The sequence below is a fragment of the Lonchura striata genome, chromosome 29 (assembly GCF_050655825.1).
Source record: "Lonchura striata isolate lonStrDom1 chromosome 29, ASM5065582v1, whole genome shotgun sequence".
NCBI classification, from domain to species: Eukaryota; Metazoa; Chordata; class Aves; order Passeriformes; family Estrildidae; genus Lonchura; species Lonchura striata.
This window is the reverse complement of record NC_140731.1, coordinates 3,464,953-3,481,718: the sequence shown is the minus strand read 5'-3', so window position 1 is coordinate 3,481,718 and position 16,766 is coordinate 3,464,953. Positions and strand designations below refer to the sequence as shown.

The following is a 16,766-nucleotide window of genomic DNA, read 5'->3' as shown; positions in this document are numbered from 1 at the left end:
GCCTGGCCCTGTGCTTTGGGGAGGGATTCTGCTTTTTGGAGGCTGTTGGGACTTTCGGGATGTGTCGGTGTCACTGGTGATGGTGACACCGACATGGGGCTGTGCTGTCACCCCTGGGTGCTGGTGCAGAAGGCAGAATCCCTGGCTGGGTGTCTTTGGTGGGGGGGGGTTGGTGCCAAAAGGGTCCCCCCACCTCTCCTGCCCCCAGACTCCACCTGGGACCCCCCTGTGTTGTGCATGGGGACGCAGTGGGGGTCTGGGGCTCCTGCAGGGACTCTGATTCGGGGGTCCCCGGCCAGTCTGGGGCGCACAGGGCTGGGGGGGTCCCCGTGGGATTTGGGGTGCGCAGGGACATGGGGGACACTGACTCGGGAGGGGCCCACCCAGGATTTGGGGTGCTCTGGGACCTCACTTGGGTGAGCAGGAGGTGCCTGCGGGGGGGCTCGGGGACACGGGGACACCGTCCCGGGGGACTCTTTGCCATGGGGAGGGGGGCGCTGCCGCGCGGCGGAAGGATCACGGAGCGCGGCGGTACTGCGACCGCGCAGGGGCGCTGAGGCTGCCGGGAGCTGTAGTCCAAAAGCGCGGAGGCCGCCGGGAGCTGTAGTCCAAGGGCGCAGAGGCTGCCGGGAGTCGTAGTCCAAGGGCGCGGGGGCTGCCGGGCGCTGTAGTCCCGCGCCGTCCCGGCGTGCCCCGCGGGCGCGGCAGACATGGCGGCGGAGCGGCGGCGCTGAACCCGGGGCCGCGGCGGTGAGCGGGGACCGGCGGGAGCGAGCGAGGGGCATTGCGGGAACCTCCTGGGGGCCCAGGCGGCCGGAGAGCCCTGCAGCAGCGGCACCGGGCACCGCCCCGCTGCTGGGCACCGGCGGCAGGGCCTGGAGCGCCGTTGCGCCGCGTCCCCCGGGCCGGCCGGAGCCTTTCCGGGGCTCCCCGGGACTCCCCGCACCCACCCCCCCCGGGGCTCCCTCTGCCCTCTCGGGGTCCCCCCTTCCCTCTGCGTTCTCTCCTCGGGGCCCCCCAGCCCTTCCCGCTCCTTGCTGGGGTCCCTCTGTTCCGTCTCCCAGGTTCGCCACTCTCACCGGTGCATCCCCCGGTCCTCCCGGTACATTCCCCGGTCCTCCCGGTGCATCCCCGGCCCTCCCGGTGCATCCCCGGCCCTCCCGGTGCATCCCCCGGCCCTCCCGGTGCGTCCCCGACCCTCCCGGTGCGTCCCCGACCCTCCCGGTGCATCCCCGACCCTCCCGGTGCATCCCCCCGCAGATGGCCGGAGAACTGGCGGACAAGAAGGATCGGGATTCATCCCCGGTGAAGGAGGAACGGAAACGCTCCCGCTCCCCTGAACGGGACCGGGAGCGGGAGCGGGACCGGAAAAGCTCCCCCGCCAAGGAGCGGAAGCGGCACCGATCCCGGGAGCGGCGGCGGAGCCGTTCCCGTTCCCGTTCCCGCTCCAAATCCACCGAGAGGTGAGGCAGCCCCGGGGCTTCGAAGGCTTCGGCAGCGGGAAAGGAAAGCGGGAGGAGAAACGTTCTGATTATTCTTGTTTTTTCTTTTAATTAAAAAAATATTTATTTAATTTTAAAAAAATCATTTTTTTAATTAAAAAATGAATTTTTTAATTGAAAAAATCAAATTTTTATTGAAAAAATTAATAAGCTTTTTAAATACCTTTTTAAAGAGGACACAAAGAAAAAACTAATAACGGTATTTTATTTTAAAACTAGCTTCCCTTTTAAAGTTTGAGGCTGCCTCCCAACCCTGCCTCCCAGCAGGAATTGGGGATGGGGAGTGATAGTAAAAGGGTTTTAAAATCGTGGGGATTTAGGGTTAAAAGGAAAAATCAGCTTAGTAAGTCCTGGAAAAATAAATTCCTTAAGCACATGGAGAACTCGGACTTGCTACAACTGCACTGTGTAGCTAGGACATGCTAATTGAAATATTGTTAGATGTGATGATTGTTTAGTAATTAAATATAATTATTGTTTAATCATAAGAATAATCATGAGAAACTGTGGTCAGTGAGCTAAGAAAGATGATGAGAAACTCATGTCAGTGTGTACAACAGAACAATATAAGTTTAATAATTAATATGTGAGTTATGTAACGATAAAAGCACCTGCAGATAATGATATCCTGTGATTATTTGTGTTCTTAAACAATGTATTAATATGCAAATTAATATCTAAGTTATAGAAGGATAGAATATAATATATATTCAGGTCAAAATGGGTGTCGGAGTCAGATTTGGGTCTGTACCCCTGATTCCCAGAGCTCTTAATAGAAGCACCTGCAGATAATGATATCCTGTGATTATTTGTGTTCCTAAACAATGTAAATTTAATAATTAATATGCAAACTAATATCTAAGTTATATAGGATAGAATATAAAATACGTTCAGCTCAAAATGGGTGTCGGAGTCAGATTTGGGTTTGTACCCCAACTCCCAGAGCCCTTAATAAAAGCACCTGCAGATAATGATATCCTGTGATTATTTGTGTTCCTAAACAATGTATTAATATGCAAATTAATATCTAAGTTATATAAGGATAGAATATAAAATATGTTCAGCTTGAAATGGGTGTTGGAGTCGGATTTGGGGCTGTACCCCTGATTCCCAGAGCCCTTAATAAAAATACCTGCAGGTAATGATATCCTGTGATTATTTGTGTTCCTAAACAATGTAAATGTAATAATTAATATGCAAATTAATGTCTAAGTTATAGAAGGATAGAATATAAAATACATTCAGCTCAAAATGGGTGTCGGAGTCAGATTTGGGGCTGTACCCCTGACTCCAAGCTCTTAATAAAAGCACTGCAAATAATGATATCCTGTGATTCTGTGTGCTCCTGCACGCTGGCAGGAGCACTGAGCCCACCCCGCTCACTGCTGCATTGGCCAGGAAATCTCCAAACGAGCCACATCTCAGCTGTTTGAACCCAAACCTCTGCCCGGCCCCCCAAAACCCCAGAAGGGGGGTGTGAGGGCTGTGGGGCCGGGCTCTGATCCCCCATCCCGCAGGGATCGGCGGCACAAGGAGCGCGACCGGGACCGCGGCAAGAAGGAGCGGGACAGGGACAAGGATGGGCACCGGCGGGACAAGGACCGCAAGCGCTCCAGGTGGGTCCTGCCCGTTTCTTTGAGGGGTTCCTGCTCTCCCCTAAACCCCCTGGAGGTTGGAGATCCCTCAGGGCTGTGCTTGGTGGTGTCTCTTATTCCATGCTGTTTTCCTTGGAAGTTTGTCCCCGGGCAGGGGGAAGGACTCCAAGTCGCGGAAGGAGCGGGAGGCCCGGAAAGCAGAGGAAGAGGAGGAAAATGCCTTGAAGAAGGAGAAGGTGGGGAGGGTGTGGCAGTGGCTCCAGGAGGGCCCTGGGGAGTGGTTCCAGGGGATTCCAGGAGCGGTGCTGATGTCTGGCCTCTCTTGCAGGCGCAGCCGCTGTCCTTGGAGGAGCTGCTGGCAAAGAAGAAGGCAGAAGAGGAGGCAGAAGCCAAGGTGGGAGAAGGAACAGGAGCCTCTTCCCTCTTCTGGGGGTGTGGATGTTTGTGGGGATGCTGCACGGGGGACCCCAGGAGGGAACAGGGAGGGCTGAGAAACTTGGGGGGTGCAGAGGGACCCCAGAAGGAAGCAGGGAGTGCCAGGGGACACTGGGAGGGATCATGGGCTGGAGCAGGGAGGGCACTTGGGGAGCTGTGGAGACAGGGGAGGAAGAAGGGAGGCTGGGGGACCCCCAGGAGGGAGCAGGAGGACTTTGGGAAGGCTGAGGGGTCTGGTGAGGGGCACAGAAGGGCCTTGGGAGGGAAAGGAGGGCTGGGGGACACGGGGAGGGAGTGGAGAGGTCTGGGGTATCCAGAGAGGGAGAGAAGGAACCCAGGAGGGAGGGGGAGGCCTGGGGGGTCCGGGAAGGAGCAGAGAGGGCTGAGGGGACCCCCAGCAGCACGGGGGTGGTAGGCAGGGCCCAGTGTGACGTTGCCTCTCTGCCACGGCAGCCCAAGTTCCTGTCCAAGGCGGAGCGGGAGGCCGAGGCCCTGCGGCGGCGGCAGCAGGAGGTGGAGGAGCGGCAGCGGCTGCTGGAGGAGGAGAGGAAGAAGAGGAAACAATTCCAGGAGATGGGCAGGAAGATGCTGGGTAAGGGCTCATCCCTGGAGACCCCACCCAGCCCTCGGAGCGGGTGCTGGCTCTGAGCCCCTTCCCCTGCTCCCCAGAAGACCCCCAGGAGCGCGAGCGCCGGGAGCGCCGGGAGCGCATGGAGCGCGAGACCAACGGCACCGAGGACGAGGAGGGCAGGCAGAAGATCCGGGAGGAGAAGGACAAAAGCAAAGAGCTCCATGCCATCAAGGTGGGCCCGGGGGCTGCTTCGGGGATGGGGGGGCTGGGGGGAAGATGGGGAGGTCCCCACTGAGGCCAGGGTCCTGCAGGAGCGGTACCTGGGCGGGGTGAAGAAGCGCCGGCGCACGCGGCACCTCAACGACCGCAAGTTCGTGTTCGAGTGGGACGCGTCGGAGGACACGTCCATCGACTACAACCCCCTGTGAGTGCTGGGGTGCCCCTAGGGCTGGGGGTGTCCCTGCGGGGTTCAAGGCATCCCCCAGGCCTGCTGCTGATGCTCCCACCCTGCTCCAGGTACAAGGAGAGGCACCAGGTGCAGCTGCTGGGCCGCGGCTTCATCGCCGGCATCGACTTGAAGCAGCAGAAGCGGGAGCAGTCGCGGTTCTACGGGGACCTGATGGAGAAGAGGCGGACGCTGGAGGAGAAGGAGCAGGAGGAGTGAGCTTTTGGGGAAGCTGGGAGGGTGCTGAGGGGTGTGTGGAGTCATGGCTGGCTTAGCTTGGTCGGGATGTGGATCTGGGCTGCAGCAGGTCCTGCAGGAAATTGGCAGAAGGGTTCCAGAGGCACAGAGTGAGCCCTGTCCGCTTCCTCCTTCCCCTTCCTCACCTTCCTCACTCCCTTTTGTCATCCCTTTCCTTGCCCTGCCTTCATCCCTCTCCCTCATTCCCTTGTCCTCACCCCCATTTGTCCCATCCCCTTTCCCTCTCCCTTTTCCCCCATTTCTTTTTCCTTTATTGTCCTTTCTGCATCCCACTTTCCCCATTCCCTTTTCCCTCATCTCCCGTTTCCTATTGCTTTCTCCCCATCACTTTTCTCTTTCCTTTCCCCATTCCTTTTTCTCTCACCCCCTTTACCTATCCCCTTTTCCTCATCCTGCTTTCCCTTTTCCCCATTCCCTGTTTTCCCATTTCCCTTCCCCATTCCCCATTTCCTTCCCCATTCCCCATTTCCTTCCCCATTCCCCCTTTCCCTCCCCATTCCCCTTTTCCCCCTGCATTCCCCTTTTCCCTTCCCCATTCCCCTTTTCCCTTCCCCATTCCCCTTTTCCCTTCCCCATTCCCCTTTTCCCTTCCCCATTCCCCTTGTCCCCCGCATTCCCTTTTCCCCATTTTCCCTCTCCCTTTCCCCATCCCTCCACAGGGCGCGGCTGCGGAAGCTGCGGAAGAAGGAGGCCAAGCAGCGCTGGGATGACCGGCACTGGTCCCAGAAGAAGCTGGACGAGATGACGGACAGGGACTGGCGCATCTTCCGTGAGGATTACAGCATCACCACCAAGGGGGGCAAGATCCCCAATCCCATCCGCTCCTGGAAGGATTCCTCCTTGCCCCCCCACATCCTGGAGGTCATTGACAAGTGTGGCTACAAGGTGGGCACGGAGAGGGGGAGCTCGGGAGGGGTGAAAAAAGGGTTGTCAGGGGTTTGGAGAGGGGGAACAGGGGAAGTTCTGCTCCCAACCTGCTCCCCCCGGCAGGAGCCGACCCCGATCCAGCGCCAGGCCATCCCCATCGGGCTGCAGAACCGGGACATCATCGGCGTGGCCGAGACCGGCAGCGGCAAGACGGCGGCGTTCCTGATCCCACTGCTGGTGTGGATCACCACCCTGCCCAAAATCGACCGGTGCGGGCCGGCGACGCTGCACACGGGACGGGGTGGAGTGGCAGGGTGACACTGCACAGGGATTGGGACTGTGGAGGTGACAAGATGGGGTGACGGTGACGCTGCACAGGGATTGAGGCAGGGTTACAGGGTGACATGGTGGACTGCACAGGAATCGGGACTGTGGAGGTGACAGGATGGAGTGACAGGGTGACACTGTTAGGGTGCATTGAGACAGGGTTACAGGGTGACATGGTGGAGTGGCAGGGTGACACTGCACAGGGATTGGGACTGTGGAGGTGACAGGATGGGGTGACACTGTTAGGGTGCATTGAGGCAGGGTTACAGGGTGACATGTTGGAGTGGCAGGGAATCAGGACTGTGGAGGTGACAGGATGGCACTGCACAGGGGTCAGGACAGGGTGGCACTGTAGAGGTGACAGGATGGGGTGACAGGGTGACACTGTTGGGCATTGAGGCAGGGTTACAGGGTGACGGGGTGACACTGGAGGGCACACATGTGGCACTGTGGGTGACACAACCATCTCCTGCCGTGCTGCAGCATCGAGGAATCAGACCAGGGGCCCTACGCCATCATCTTGGCGCCCACCCGTGAGCTGGCGCAGCAGATCGAGGAGGAAACCATCAAATTTGGGAAACCCCTGGGCATCCGCACCGTGGCCGTGATCGGCGGCATCTCCCGCGAGGACCAGGGCTTCCGCCTCCGCATGGGCTGCGAGGTGAGCGGGGCGGGCTGGGGGGGTCTCAGGGGGGCAGCTCGGCCTTGGGCTGCCTCTCACCGACCCCCCGGCCCCCCAGATCGTCATCGCCACGCCGGGCCGGCTCATCGACGTGCTGGAGAACCGGTACCTGGTGCTGAGCCGCTGCACCTATGTGGTGCTGGACGAGGCCGATCGCATGATCGACATGGGCTTCGAGCCCGACGTGCAGAAGATCCTGGAGCACATGCCCGTCAGCAACCAGAAACCCGACACCGACGAGGCTGAGGACCCCGAGAAGATGTTGGCCAACTTCGAGTCCGGGAAGCACAAGTACAGGCAGGTGGGTGTGGACGAGGAGGGTTCCTGTGGGGTGAGGAGGGACAATTTGGGCTTTTGGGGAAGGGGTTGAGGGAGTGGGAGTCACGTTTCTGCTCTGTGGTGGATGTTCCTGTTCTGTGAGGGGTCATTCCTACCCCACAAAGGGACATTTTTGCCCTGTTGGGAGAATTTCTGCTCCATGGGGGACAATCCTGCCCCAAAGGGAAATACTGAAGATGTTCCTGCTCCACTGGGGAACATTCCTACCCTTCTAGGCTCATTCCTACCCCATTGAGGGTTGTTTCTGCTCCATGGGGGATGTTCCTGCCCCACTGGGGTTGTTCCTATTTCATTGAGGGATGTTCCTGCTCTGTGGGAACACATTCCTGCCCCACTGGGGTCATTTCTGCTTCACTGGGGGATGTGCCTGCCCCATGAGTGATGTTCCTGCTCCATGGAGAGGACATTCCTGCCCCATCAGAGGCGTTCCAACCTCACTGTGGGACGTTCTGCCCCATGGGTGATGCTCCTGCTCCATGGAGGGGACATTCCTGCTTCACTGGGGGATGTGCCTGCCCCATGGGTGATGTTCCCTGCCCCACGGGGGTCATTCCTGCTTCACGGGGGGGACACTGCCACCTCACAGGATGTCACTGTTGCCTTGCAGACTGTCATGTTCACGGCCACCATGCCGCCGGCCGTGGAGCGCCTGGCCCGCAGTTACCTGCGGCGCCCGGCCGTGGTCTACATCGGCTCGGCCGGCAAACCCCACGAGAGGGTGGAGCAGAAGGTTTTCCTCATGTCCGAGTCCGAGAAGAGGTGAGGAGCACGGATTTGGGGGTGTCCTGGAGGGTTGGAAGGCGAAGGGGACTCTGTGGGTTGCTTCAGCATCTCTTTGCCCAACTGTCTCTTCCTCCTCTTTCCGCTCTACAGGAAGAAGCTCTTGGCCATCCTGGAGCAGGGCTTCGACCCGCCCATCATCATCTTTGTCAACCAGAAGAAGGGCTGCGATGTGCTGGCCAAATCCCTGGAGAAGATGGGGGTGAGGCTGGGCTGGGAGGGCTCACCCTGAGCCCTGTCCCCCTCGTCCCCCACGTGGGGACTCTGTGCTGTGCCCCCCATTGACCTCCCCCTGTTCCCACAGTACAATGCCTGCACCCTGCACGGTGGGAAGGGCCAGGAGCAGCGGGAGTTCGCCCTCTCCAACCTCAAGGCTGGGGCCAAGGACATCCTGGTGGCAACGGACGTGGCCGGACGCGGCATCGACATCCACGACGTCTCCATGGTGGTCAACTACGACATGGCCAAGAACATCGAGGGTGAGCCTGGGGGGCAGTGGGGGGCGTGCTGCCCGTGCTGGGGGTGCTTGGCACTGCTGTTACCTGCCCTGGAGGGGCTTTGGGGGGTTGCTCAGCCCCGGTGCTGCCACACTGTGACGTTGCCCAGCTTTGGTACGGGGTGTGCAGGGGGTGCCTGGCCCTGGTACTGCCCTCACCAGGGGGATTGCAGAGGTGCCCAGCCCTGGTTCTTGCAATGGAGGGGGTGCCCAGCCCCAGTGCTGAGGGTGTGGGGGGTGCCCAGCCCCAGTGTTGCCTGTATCAAGGGATGGGGAGGTTCCTGGCATTGGTTTTTGGGGGTGGAGGGGGTGCCCAGCCCTGGTACTGGGAGTGCAGGGGGGGCTGCAGGGAGTGCCCAGCCCTGGCACTGCCCACGCTGAGCCCTTCACTTTCCCCCCCAGATTACATCCACCGCATTGGGCGGACGGGCCGAGCAGGGAAGAGCGGTGTTGCCATCACCTTCCTCACCAAGGAGGACTCTACGGTGTTCTACGACCTCAAGCAGGCCATCCTGGAGAGCCCCGTGTCCTCGTGCCCCCCCGAGCTGGCCAACCACCCCGATGCCCAGCACAAGCCAGGCACCATCCTCACCAAGAAGCGGAGGGAGGAGACCATCTTCGCCTGAGGCCCCTCTTTGTCACCCCTCCAGGGACAACAGGACCAGCGAGGCTGCCAGGACTGCTCTGGCTGTTCTTTCCCCAGCTCCTTGTGCAACCCAAGGACTGCCCACAAAGCAGAGAGTGGGGCTGGGATTATCCCAAAACATCCCCCCTGTTCTCCCAGTCCCCCTCCCCACCTTCCCCACGGAGCGGAGGAGCTGCTGGAGGCTGTTTGGGGGCCGGTCCCTCCCTTCTGCCAGGGTGGGGCTGGTTTTTTGGCTGTCCTGGGAACTGTCTGCACCTCATCCTTTGGGTTTTTGGGGTTTTTGGGGTTTTTTTTTGTAGTTGAAGCTCCAGGCTGCAGGAATAAACCGGCAGCAGCGTTACCGTTGTCGCCTCCTCATCCTCTCCCTTCCCTGGGTGCTATGGCCCAGCCTCTGGGTGCCACCTCCCACGGAGACAGAAGCCAGCAGCACCCAAAAGTTGCATTTTGAGGTGCTCAGCACCCACCAGCACTGTCCCTTCCCCCTCCCCTGTCCAGGTTCCCCCATGTCCCCTCCACAGACACGGACACCAGCACCTCTGAGCACTCGTGTGTTTCTGAAACCAATTACAGGGAAATCAGTGCTTTCTACAAAAGAAATTATAACAAATCTGTGGCCCCCACCCCATTCCCCCCCACACTTCCCACCAGTAATGGCCGCGGGGGGGCTCAGCTCACGCCAGGACCCCCGGCCGAGGGCAGTGGGCGCCGTATTTACAGGACGGTGGTGACGTGCGGTGACAGCGTGGCCAGGGGCCGGGGTGGGCAGTGGGTGCAAGCGTGGAGCAGCCCCCAGGCCCCGAGCAGCCCCGCTCTGCCCTCCCGGTGCCGGGGGCAGGGGCGGCGTGGCTGCGGTGACCGGGGCGGGGAGGGGGACATGGGGGGGAATCGGTGCAGAGCGAAGCGAGTGGTGCGACCCACTCCTCCCGGGGGTCCCATGCAGGGGTGGGGAGGGGGCAGGCCAGGTCCTGGGGGTGAGCAGGCACCTTCCCTTTCTTCCTCGGATCTCTGTGGGCTGGGGGATGCTGCTACCACTGCCCCCACCTCCTTACCTCCCCTTTTTTTTGGGGGGGGCGGGGGCACCCACTGTCCATGGCAGCTGCCCTGTGGAGAATGAGCCAACCTGTGATGCAGGGCTCGGGGAGGGACACTGAGGCAGGGCCAAGGCATGTGTCTGTCCCCAGGCTCCCCAAAACTTCGGCGGGGAGTCCCAGGGCATCCTGGCCGCCGGGCCCCCCCCTCGCTGTGCTTATGGCTGAAATCGTGCCCGGGGGGGGCCGGGCGAGAGGAAGCTGCCGGTGCGGAGTTCGATTGTCTGAGCACCCCCAGCGCGGGGCTGGAGCGAGGCGGGGAGCGCCCGGGGTTTGGGGGGGGGCCGGTTCCCAGCCGTGCCCCCCCCGCCCCCAGCCCTAATTAATAGCTGTCCTTGGCCCAGGGCCGGCTGCGCTGCCAGTTCCTGTCGTGGTTGCGCTCGCCCGGGCGCTCCGGCGTGCCGGGGCCACTGCCGTGGTGCCGGTGGGGCTGGTACAGGTCGGGGTAGGGGTCCCCATACTCCTCTTCCTCCTCCAGGTGCCGCGAGCTGCGGCGGGATGTGGCCCCCCAAGGCTGGGGCGAGGTGTCCCCCGCCTCATCCGATGGCATCAGGCTGTCGTGCTCCAGCGGCGAGTGCTCGCCCCGCTCCCCCAGCAGCTGCTGGCTCTGCGGGCAGGGGGGCGACGCGCTGGGGGCTGCGTGTGCCCCCCTCCCCCGGGCCTGGCACCCTGTGCCAGCTCCCCGTGGGAGGCAGGGAGGGGGCTGGGGAGCTGCGTGTCCCCCCCAGCCTGGGCACCCCAGTGCTGGCTCCCCATAAGGGGCACGGAGTGGCCCCAGCTGTGACCTGGGCACCCCCACCCTGTTCTGTGGGACCCCCACCCCGGCTGCCCCTGGGCAGGAGGGAGGGGGCTGTGGGGACGGCGTGGGGGGCTGTGTGTCCCCCCCACGCCCTCCCCCCCGTGTGGCAGCTGCCAGTGGGGAGCAGGGAGGGGGCCGTGGGGTTACCTGCAGGCCTGGCAGGCCGGTGGGCGAGGGGACAGCGTGGGGGGCGTGGGGCGGGTGGTGCGTGGCACGCCAGTAAACCTCCAGGTACTCGGCCAGGTGCTCACAGGCGTCCTCCAGCTGGTTCTCATCCAGGATCACATCAAAGAGCTCCTGGGGGGGCAGGTGAGAGGGGTCAGCGAGGGCTCTGGGGTCCCCCCCCAGGCATCCCCAGGGCGGGGGGACGGGCTGGCTCACCGGGGGACACTGCACCAGCTTGTCAGCTGCCATCATCTGCACATTGAGGTGCTTCACCTGCGACTTGCCCCTGGACTTGATGAGCCGCTGCAGGACCTGGGGAGGGGACAGGGGAGTGACAGCACCTTGAGGGGCAGCCAGGACCCCCCGAGAGCCGTGGTGACCCCTCACCTTGGGGGACGACACCTTGACGTAGACAATGATGGGTGCCAGGGAGGTCTTGGCCAGCTGGGCTGGGTGGTTGATGGTGTCAGCGTCCAGCACCACCAACTGCAGGGACTTGGCCAGCTCGAAGATGCGTTCGATCTCACTCTGCACCTCGGCTGGGGGGACACGGGGGGGGCCGTGTCAGGCTGGGATGGCCCCAGGAGGGGGTCCCTGCATCCCCGGGGGGAGCCCGGCCCCTCACCGATGCTGGAGCGGGTGGTGGAGCGCTCCAGGATCGCCTGCTTGCCCAGGTTGTTGAGGATGGAGCGCTTGGCCAGGGACAGGTCGGCCGTGATGTGGGTGATGGAGATCCTGGGGAGCACAGGGACGCCGTGGGCACCTGGGGAGCCACGGGTTGTGCAAGGAGGGGGGTTATGGGTGGGGGTGATGGTCTCACCTGCCATCGAATCTGTGCTTGAGGAAGTCGAAGAGGGCTTTCTGCATCATGTCGGTGACCTGCCGTGGGGCCGCCGGCCCGGTGAGCCGCGGCAGATGGCAGCGGCGGGGAGGTGGCAGCCGCTCAGCACCCTGCCAGCCGCCCTCGGCCCCGCCATCTGCCCGCTGCCAGCGCACGACGGGCAGGGAAGGGACACGGGGCGCAGGCCACCACCCCGAGGGCACAACGAGGCCGCCCCACATCCCCCCCCCCCCCCCATACCTCGTATCCTTTCAGTGAGGGCCCCACCAGCACCACGGGCCGCATGGAGGGGACCACGTCGTAGGGTGGGATGTGCTGCGTCTGCAGGGGTACACGGGGGGGGGGGGTGTCAGCGCCCTGTGCTCACACCCCCAGCCCGGGAGGTGTCAATGAGCCTATTCCAGAGAGTCACAGCATCCCGGAGCCCTCCCAGCCCCACAATCACAGAAGAGTGAGGGGGTCTCTGATCCCAGCCCACCCCTGAAATAACCATTATTGGCCCTGCCTGCAGCCCCCTCCCCACCACCCCCTGCCCAGGGCTCAGCCCTGCGCCTGGGACTCACCTGCTTCTGCTTCTGCTTGGCTTGGGGAGAGAAGAGACAGAGGTTGGTGATAGTAACGTGGGGACCCCCTCAGGGCACCCACGATTCCCCCCGGGCCAAGGTCTGCCCTTACCTAAGGAGGGGGGAGGCGATCGCCGGCTCCCGCTGTCGCCGAGGCCCGAGGCATTGCCAGCTCTCCTGGGGAAGGAGGGGGTGAGCGGGTGTCGGGGGTCTTGGAGTGGGGCTGGGGGTCCCATCCCTACCTGGCTTTCTGCTCCTGCTTGAGCCTCATGGCTTCCAGGCGCTGGGGGCTGGGGATGAAGGCGATGTCCCCCCCCTCCTTCACTAGGCGCCCGATCCACCAGTCATTGCTGTATTTCTGGGGGAGGACAGGGCAGAGGTGAGAGCAGGGGAGGTCCCTGGCCCTGAACAGACCCCCCCCCAGCACCCCAGCTGACCTCCTTGATGTGCAGGAAATCTTTGGCTTCGAAGTTGATGGCGGCTCCCTGCACCGGGCACTCCTCATCCAGCGCCCCGCAGTAGCTGACATTGGTGCGCACAGCGAAGGCGACCGGCTTGTGCTGGGGGTTTTGGGGGTGATTAGCACCCCTGGGCCCTGACAGCGAGCCCGGGCCGTGCCCTGCGTGTCTCCCCATCCATACCTTGGCCCTCTCGAGCTGCTGCTGAGCCTGGCTCTCCACCTCGCGCCGGGCGCCCTCACGGTCCTCTTCCAGGGACACGTCGGAGTCCAGGGATGGGCGGCTGGTGTAGGAGTCCGCCGAGCCCTGGGGCAACGGGGCTGAGTGCCGGGGGGCTGCCAGGGGAACCCCCGCAAAGAGGGACCTCGTGCCGAGGCGGTGCCAGCCTCGGGAGGGGACCCTGCTGACCCCCTCCAGCTCTCGGGAGTCCACGGTGGCATCAAGCCGGGTGTGTCGGGTAGCATCACCCAGCACGGCCGCCCTGGGGTGCAGCCCCCACGTGCTGGGGGGCTCACGGGGGACACCCCCGCAGGCCCAGGGATGGGGAGATGACCCCTGTCACGCTGGGATGTAGATCTTCCTCCTGCCGCCCTCCACCCTGGGGTGCTCAGCCCTGCTCCCCCGGCTCCCCCTCCCCACCGCGCCGGTATTTACCCACCGCCCGCTGCGCCGGGAACAGGCGCAGAAGCTGCGGTGAAATATTTATAGGCCCCTGAATGTGGCTGAGCCCCCCCCCCCCCCCCACCGAGGTCCCCCGGGCCCTGCCGGGCTGAGCTCAGCGCCGCCCCCCGTTAACCTGGACATCCCGGCCCGCTCGCACCGGGGGGAGCCTGGGCACCCCCTCCGCCCCCCCCCGGGCAATTCGGATTCCCAGCACAGCCCCCCCCAACATGGCCTCCCCAGCACGGCCCCCCCAGCATCGTCACCGCGCCCCGAGCATCCCTCACCCCCCCAGCATCCCCGGGATGGCTCCGCAGCGTTCCGGTGCGACCCCCCCCAGTCCAACACCGCCATCATCCCCAACGAGTCCCCCAGGACAGCATCTGCAGCCCCCCACTCATGCACGACCCCCCCCCCCATGCAGCCCCCCCGGCCTGGAGCATCGGCCCCCGCGGGGCCCCCGGCCGGGGGTACCGGGATTCTCTTCCCGCCCGGTCCCGGTCCCGGCGGTACCTGCGGCGGGGGGGGACAGGGACGGGAGCGGTGGCGGCGGCGAGGAACAAAGGGCTGGGGGGCGGCAGAGCATCCCCCGCAGCAGGCATGAGCCCCGCACCGGGCACGGTGCCCCCCCGAGGCACAACCCCCTCGTGCGCCATCACCAACCCGGGGGGCGCAGCTCCCCCCAAAACCGACCGCGGCCCCCCGCGCACGGCGCCCCCGATTGCGCGGCCGGTACCGGAGCCGGTACCGGAGCCGGTACCTCGTTGAGCAGGAAGGTAGCGCTGGAGTCAGAAAACGACATAGACGGGGCGAGCCGAGCCGAACCGCCCGCGCCCCCCCCCCCCCGCCCCGCTCCACCGGCACCGGCTCCGGTTCCGGCTGCGGCTCGGGCTCCGGCTGGCCCTGCCCGCTCCGCCGCCGCCGCCCCTCCCCGCCCCTCCCCGCCCCCGCCTCCCACCGCCCCCCGGGGGCGCACGGAGCCGCCCCCGCCGCTCAGCCCGGGGGGGGAGTGGGTGGGTGTGTGTTGGGGGTCGCCGTTCCCCCTTCCCGGTGCTGGCGGGGGGTTCCGGCCCCTCTCCGGTGGGGACCGCTGCGGGGGGGGCTGCGCTGGCAGCCGGGAGACCCGAGCGGCCGCGGTGAGCTGCACCCGGCCGGGTCACCGGTGCAGCTCCCGGTGGCCCGGGGCGGGGGGAGAGTTTGCTAAGAGAGCTCTGGGTGAGAGGGGAGTCCCGGGGCAGCGGCGGAGGGGCTGTGCAGCCTCCCGCAGCGCGCCGCTCGGGGTTCCGGGGCGGCGGCGGCGGGGTGCCGGTGGGTACCTCCATGCTCCGGTGCAGCGGCTCCGGTCCTGCCCCGAGCCGGCAGCAGCCCCGTCTGCAGGGCGAACCCTGCGGCGGGGCCGGAGCCGCTCCCGCCCCCCCGCCGCGCCCCCCCCCCCCCCGCCCCCGAGGAGGGGGGCAGCGACGGGCCCCGGGGGACCGGGCCGGCCCGCCCCGTTACCGCGCAGCGGGACGGGCCCCGGCGGGACCGGCCCGGGACAGCTCACGGCCGGCCCCGGAACAACAGGGCAGCGCTGGGTGGGGGCTTCGGACAGCGGCGGGACAGGCCGCGGACACCTGCACCGGGCACCAGGCGTGGAGAACGGGCCCCGGTACCGGGCACATGGCGGGGCCCGGCCGGGCCCTCTCCGAGGTGCTGAAGGGGCCGCGCCGGGTGCTGAGCCGGGCCGCGGGGTCCCCGGGGGTACCGGGGAGTAGCGGTACAGCAGGTGCTACCCCACGATGGGAACGGGATGCTCCGGCCGCTCTGCGCCTCCTGGGGCCGCCCCGACAGGACCCCCCCGCCCTCCGCGGAGCCTCCCCGGTAACCGCTCACCCGCCGGCGGCCGGGGAGGGGGCGCAGCTCGGGGCCGGAGGAAACCGAAGCACCGGTTGGGGGGCGGCGGGGAGGTTCGTGCCTCTCCCCGGCAGAGCGAGGAGGCGGCCCAGTGCCGGTGGAGGGAGCGGGAGGGGAGCCCCGCGGCCCCTTCTACGGCCCCGCCTGGCCCGTTCCCCTTCCGCTGCCTCAGTTTCCCGGGGCCGCCCCCCGCGCCGCAGTGCCGGTGCCCGCCGCCGGCCCGGCCCTGACGCAGCACTCGCTATTTTTAGCCGTGGGGAGCGGCTGTTGCGATGCTACCGGCGCCCGGTGCCGGCGCCCAGCCCCGGTCCCGGGGGAGCGGCGGGGCGGAGGCGGCCCCCGAGCTCCCTCCAGTGCGGAGGTTGGGGTGGGAGACGCTCGGCCGCTCCCCGCTCCCCACCCCAGCTCCGTGCTTTAATGCGGAGCCGCAGCAGCGGCGGACCCGGGACTGGCGGAGCTGCCCCGCCCCAGTGCCGGTGCCGGTCTCGGTGCCGGTGTAGGTGCCGGTGCCGACCCGCTCACCTGCCTGCGGAGGATGCTGGAGGTGGTGTCGGACGAGGTGCTGCCGTCCGAGCGCTTGAAGCGGCTCTTGCGCTTCGGGAGCCTCCGGGGGCTCTGCGGCGAGAGCAGGCGGTGAGCACCGGGCGGCCCCGGGCGGCTCGGCCCCGCCGCGGAGCTGCTACCGGCGGCCACTGGCTCTGCGGACAGAACCGAACCGGGCCGCGCGGGGCCCGCGACGGCCGGGAGGGCTCCGCTCTGCTCACCTGGAAGGAGCCGGAAGCATCAGGCTGCGCCGGGGCGGACATCCCCGGCGGCACCCACCGGAGCCCCGGGGATCCCGGCGGGGCAGCCCCACACCGGACCGCGGCGCTCCGCGGGGAAGGGCCGCGCCGCCGCCACTGCCGCGCTCCGCATCACACGGGGCCGCCGGGGCGTCCCGGCCGTCCCCGCCCCCGCCTGCCCGCCCCCGCGCCCATCCCCGCGGCGGCCGGTCCGCGCCCCCGCAGCTGGGCAGCCACCGGGAGGCACCGGCAACGGACCCTGCCCACAACCCGCAGCGCTGCGGCGGCCGGCCGCGCGGTCCCGGGGAAGAGGAGCCCCCCGGGGCCGCCGCAGCCCTGCCCACGCGTGTGCGGGGATGCGGGAGCCAGAGCCCCTCCGCCCGCATCCCACCGGGACGGCTCCCGCAGGCGCCATGCCCCTTCCACGGCTCTTTTTGCCACCCCCACGCCAGGGCATCATCCCCCCCCCCCCGCGCGGGGTTACGCCCCCAAAGTCTCCCGCGTGGGGCAGGCGGGGCCGTGGGGGGCCGCAGCCCACCCACCCCACTCCCCGTGTCCCCGCCATGCCCACGGT

The 16,766-nt window shown here is 65.5% G+C and overlaps 2 protein-coding genes across 5 annotated transcripts; one reads left to right on the top strand and one right to left on the bottom strand.

Annotated features, from left to right (window-relative positions):
* The first annotated feature begins 690 nt into the window (after positions 1 to 690).
* On the top strand, positions 691 to 9,281 carry DDX23 (DEAD-box helicase 23). 2 transcript variants are annotated; one of them, XM_021548274.4, is made up of 17 exons: positions 691 to 750; positions 1,261 to 1,463; positions 3,020 to 3,118; positions 3,237 to 3,333; positions 3,426 to 3,491; positions 3,986 to 4,124; positions 4,205 to 4,335; positions 4,415 to 4,527; positions 4,620 to 4,763; positions 5,466 to 5,691; positions 5,797 to 5,942; positions 6,484 to 6,661; positions 6,741 to 6,983; positions 7,629 to 7,780; positions 7,895 to 8,003; positions 8,106 to 8,280; positions 8,700 to 9,281. In XM_021548274.4, exons 2-17 carry the CDS (start codon positions 1,261 to 1,263, stop codon positions 8,921 to 8,923), a joined length of 2,445 nt encoding a protein of 814 aa, XP_021403949.1. In that variant the 5' UTR covers positions 691 to 750; the 3' UTR covers positions 8,924 to 9,281. The 2 variants fall into 2 exon arrangements, with proteins under 2 accessions (XP_021403949.1, XP_021403948.1); XM_021548273.4 differs by having other exon boundaries at positions 4,202 to 4,335.
* A 197-nt stretch (positions 9,282 to 9,478) lies between these two features.
* Positions 9,479 to 16,334, bottom strand: CACNB3 (calcium voltage-gated channel auxiliary subunit beta 3). 3 transcript variants are annotated; one of them, XM_077788658.2, is made up of 14 exons: positions 16,175 to 16,334; positions 15,933 to 16,025; positions 13,041 to 13,163; positions 12,837 to 12,959; positions 12,642 to 12,757; positions 12,512 to 12,576; positions 12,400 to 12,419; positions 12,077 to 12,157; positions 11,816 to 11,874; positions 11,621 to 11,730; positions 11,383 to 11,534; positions 11,212 to 11,307; positions 10,978 to 11,127; positions 9,479 to 10,638 (listed from the first exon to the last, which is right to left on the bottom strand). In XM_077788658.2, the coding sequence occupies exons 1-14, from the start codon at positions 16,214 to 16,216 to the stop codon at positions 10,354 to 10,356; spliced, it is 1,515 nt and encodes a 504-aa protein (XP_077644784.1). In that variant the 5' UTR covers positions 16,217 to 16,334; the 3' UTR covers positions 9,479 to 10,353. The 3 variants fall into 3 exon arrangements, with proteins under 3 accessions (XP_077644784.1, XP_077644783.1, XP_077644782.1); XM_077788657.2 differs by lacking the exons at positions 15,933 to 16,025; positions 16,175 to 16,334 and adding an exon at positions 14,834 to 14,904; XM_077788656.2 differs by lacking the exons at positions 15,933 to 16,025; positions 16,175 to 16,334 and adding an exon at positions 14,278 to 14,421.
* Positions 16,335 to 16,766: the final 432 nt, after the last annotated feature.

Coding starts and splice junctions, on each gene's coding strand:
- CACNB3 (XM_077788658.2), bottom strand. CDS start 16,216: ATGTCCGCCCCGGCGCAGCCTGATGCTTCCGGCTCCTTCCAG. Junction 12,960..13,040: donor AGCAGCTCGAGAGGGCCAAG/GTATGGATGGGG, acceptor CAAAACCCCCAG/CACAAGCCGGTCGCCTTCGC. Junction 12,158..12,399: donor CCAAGCAGAAGCAGAAGCAG/GTGAGTCCCAGG, acceptor GTACCCCTGCAG/ACGCAGCACATCCCACCCTA.
- DDX23 (XM_021548273.4), top strand. CDS start 1,261: ATGGCCGGAGAACTGGCGGACAAGAAGGATCGGGATTCATCCCCGGTG. Junction 4,336..4,414: donor AAGAGCTCCATGCCATCAAG/GTGGGCCCGGGG, acceptor AGGGTCCTGCAG/GAGCGGTACCTGGGCGGGGT. Junction 8,004..8,105: donor AATCCCTGGAGAAGATGGGG/GTGAGGCTGGGC, acceptor CTGTTCCCACAG/TACAATGCCTGCACCCTGCA.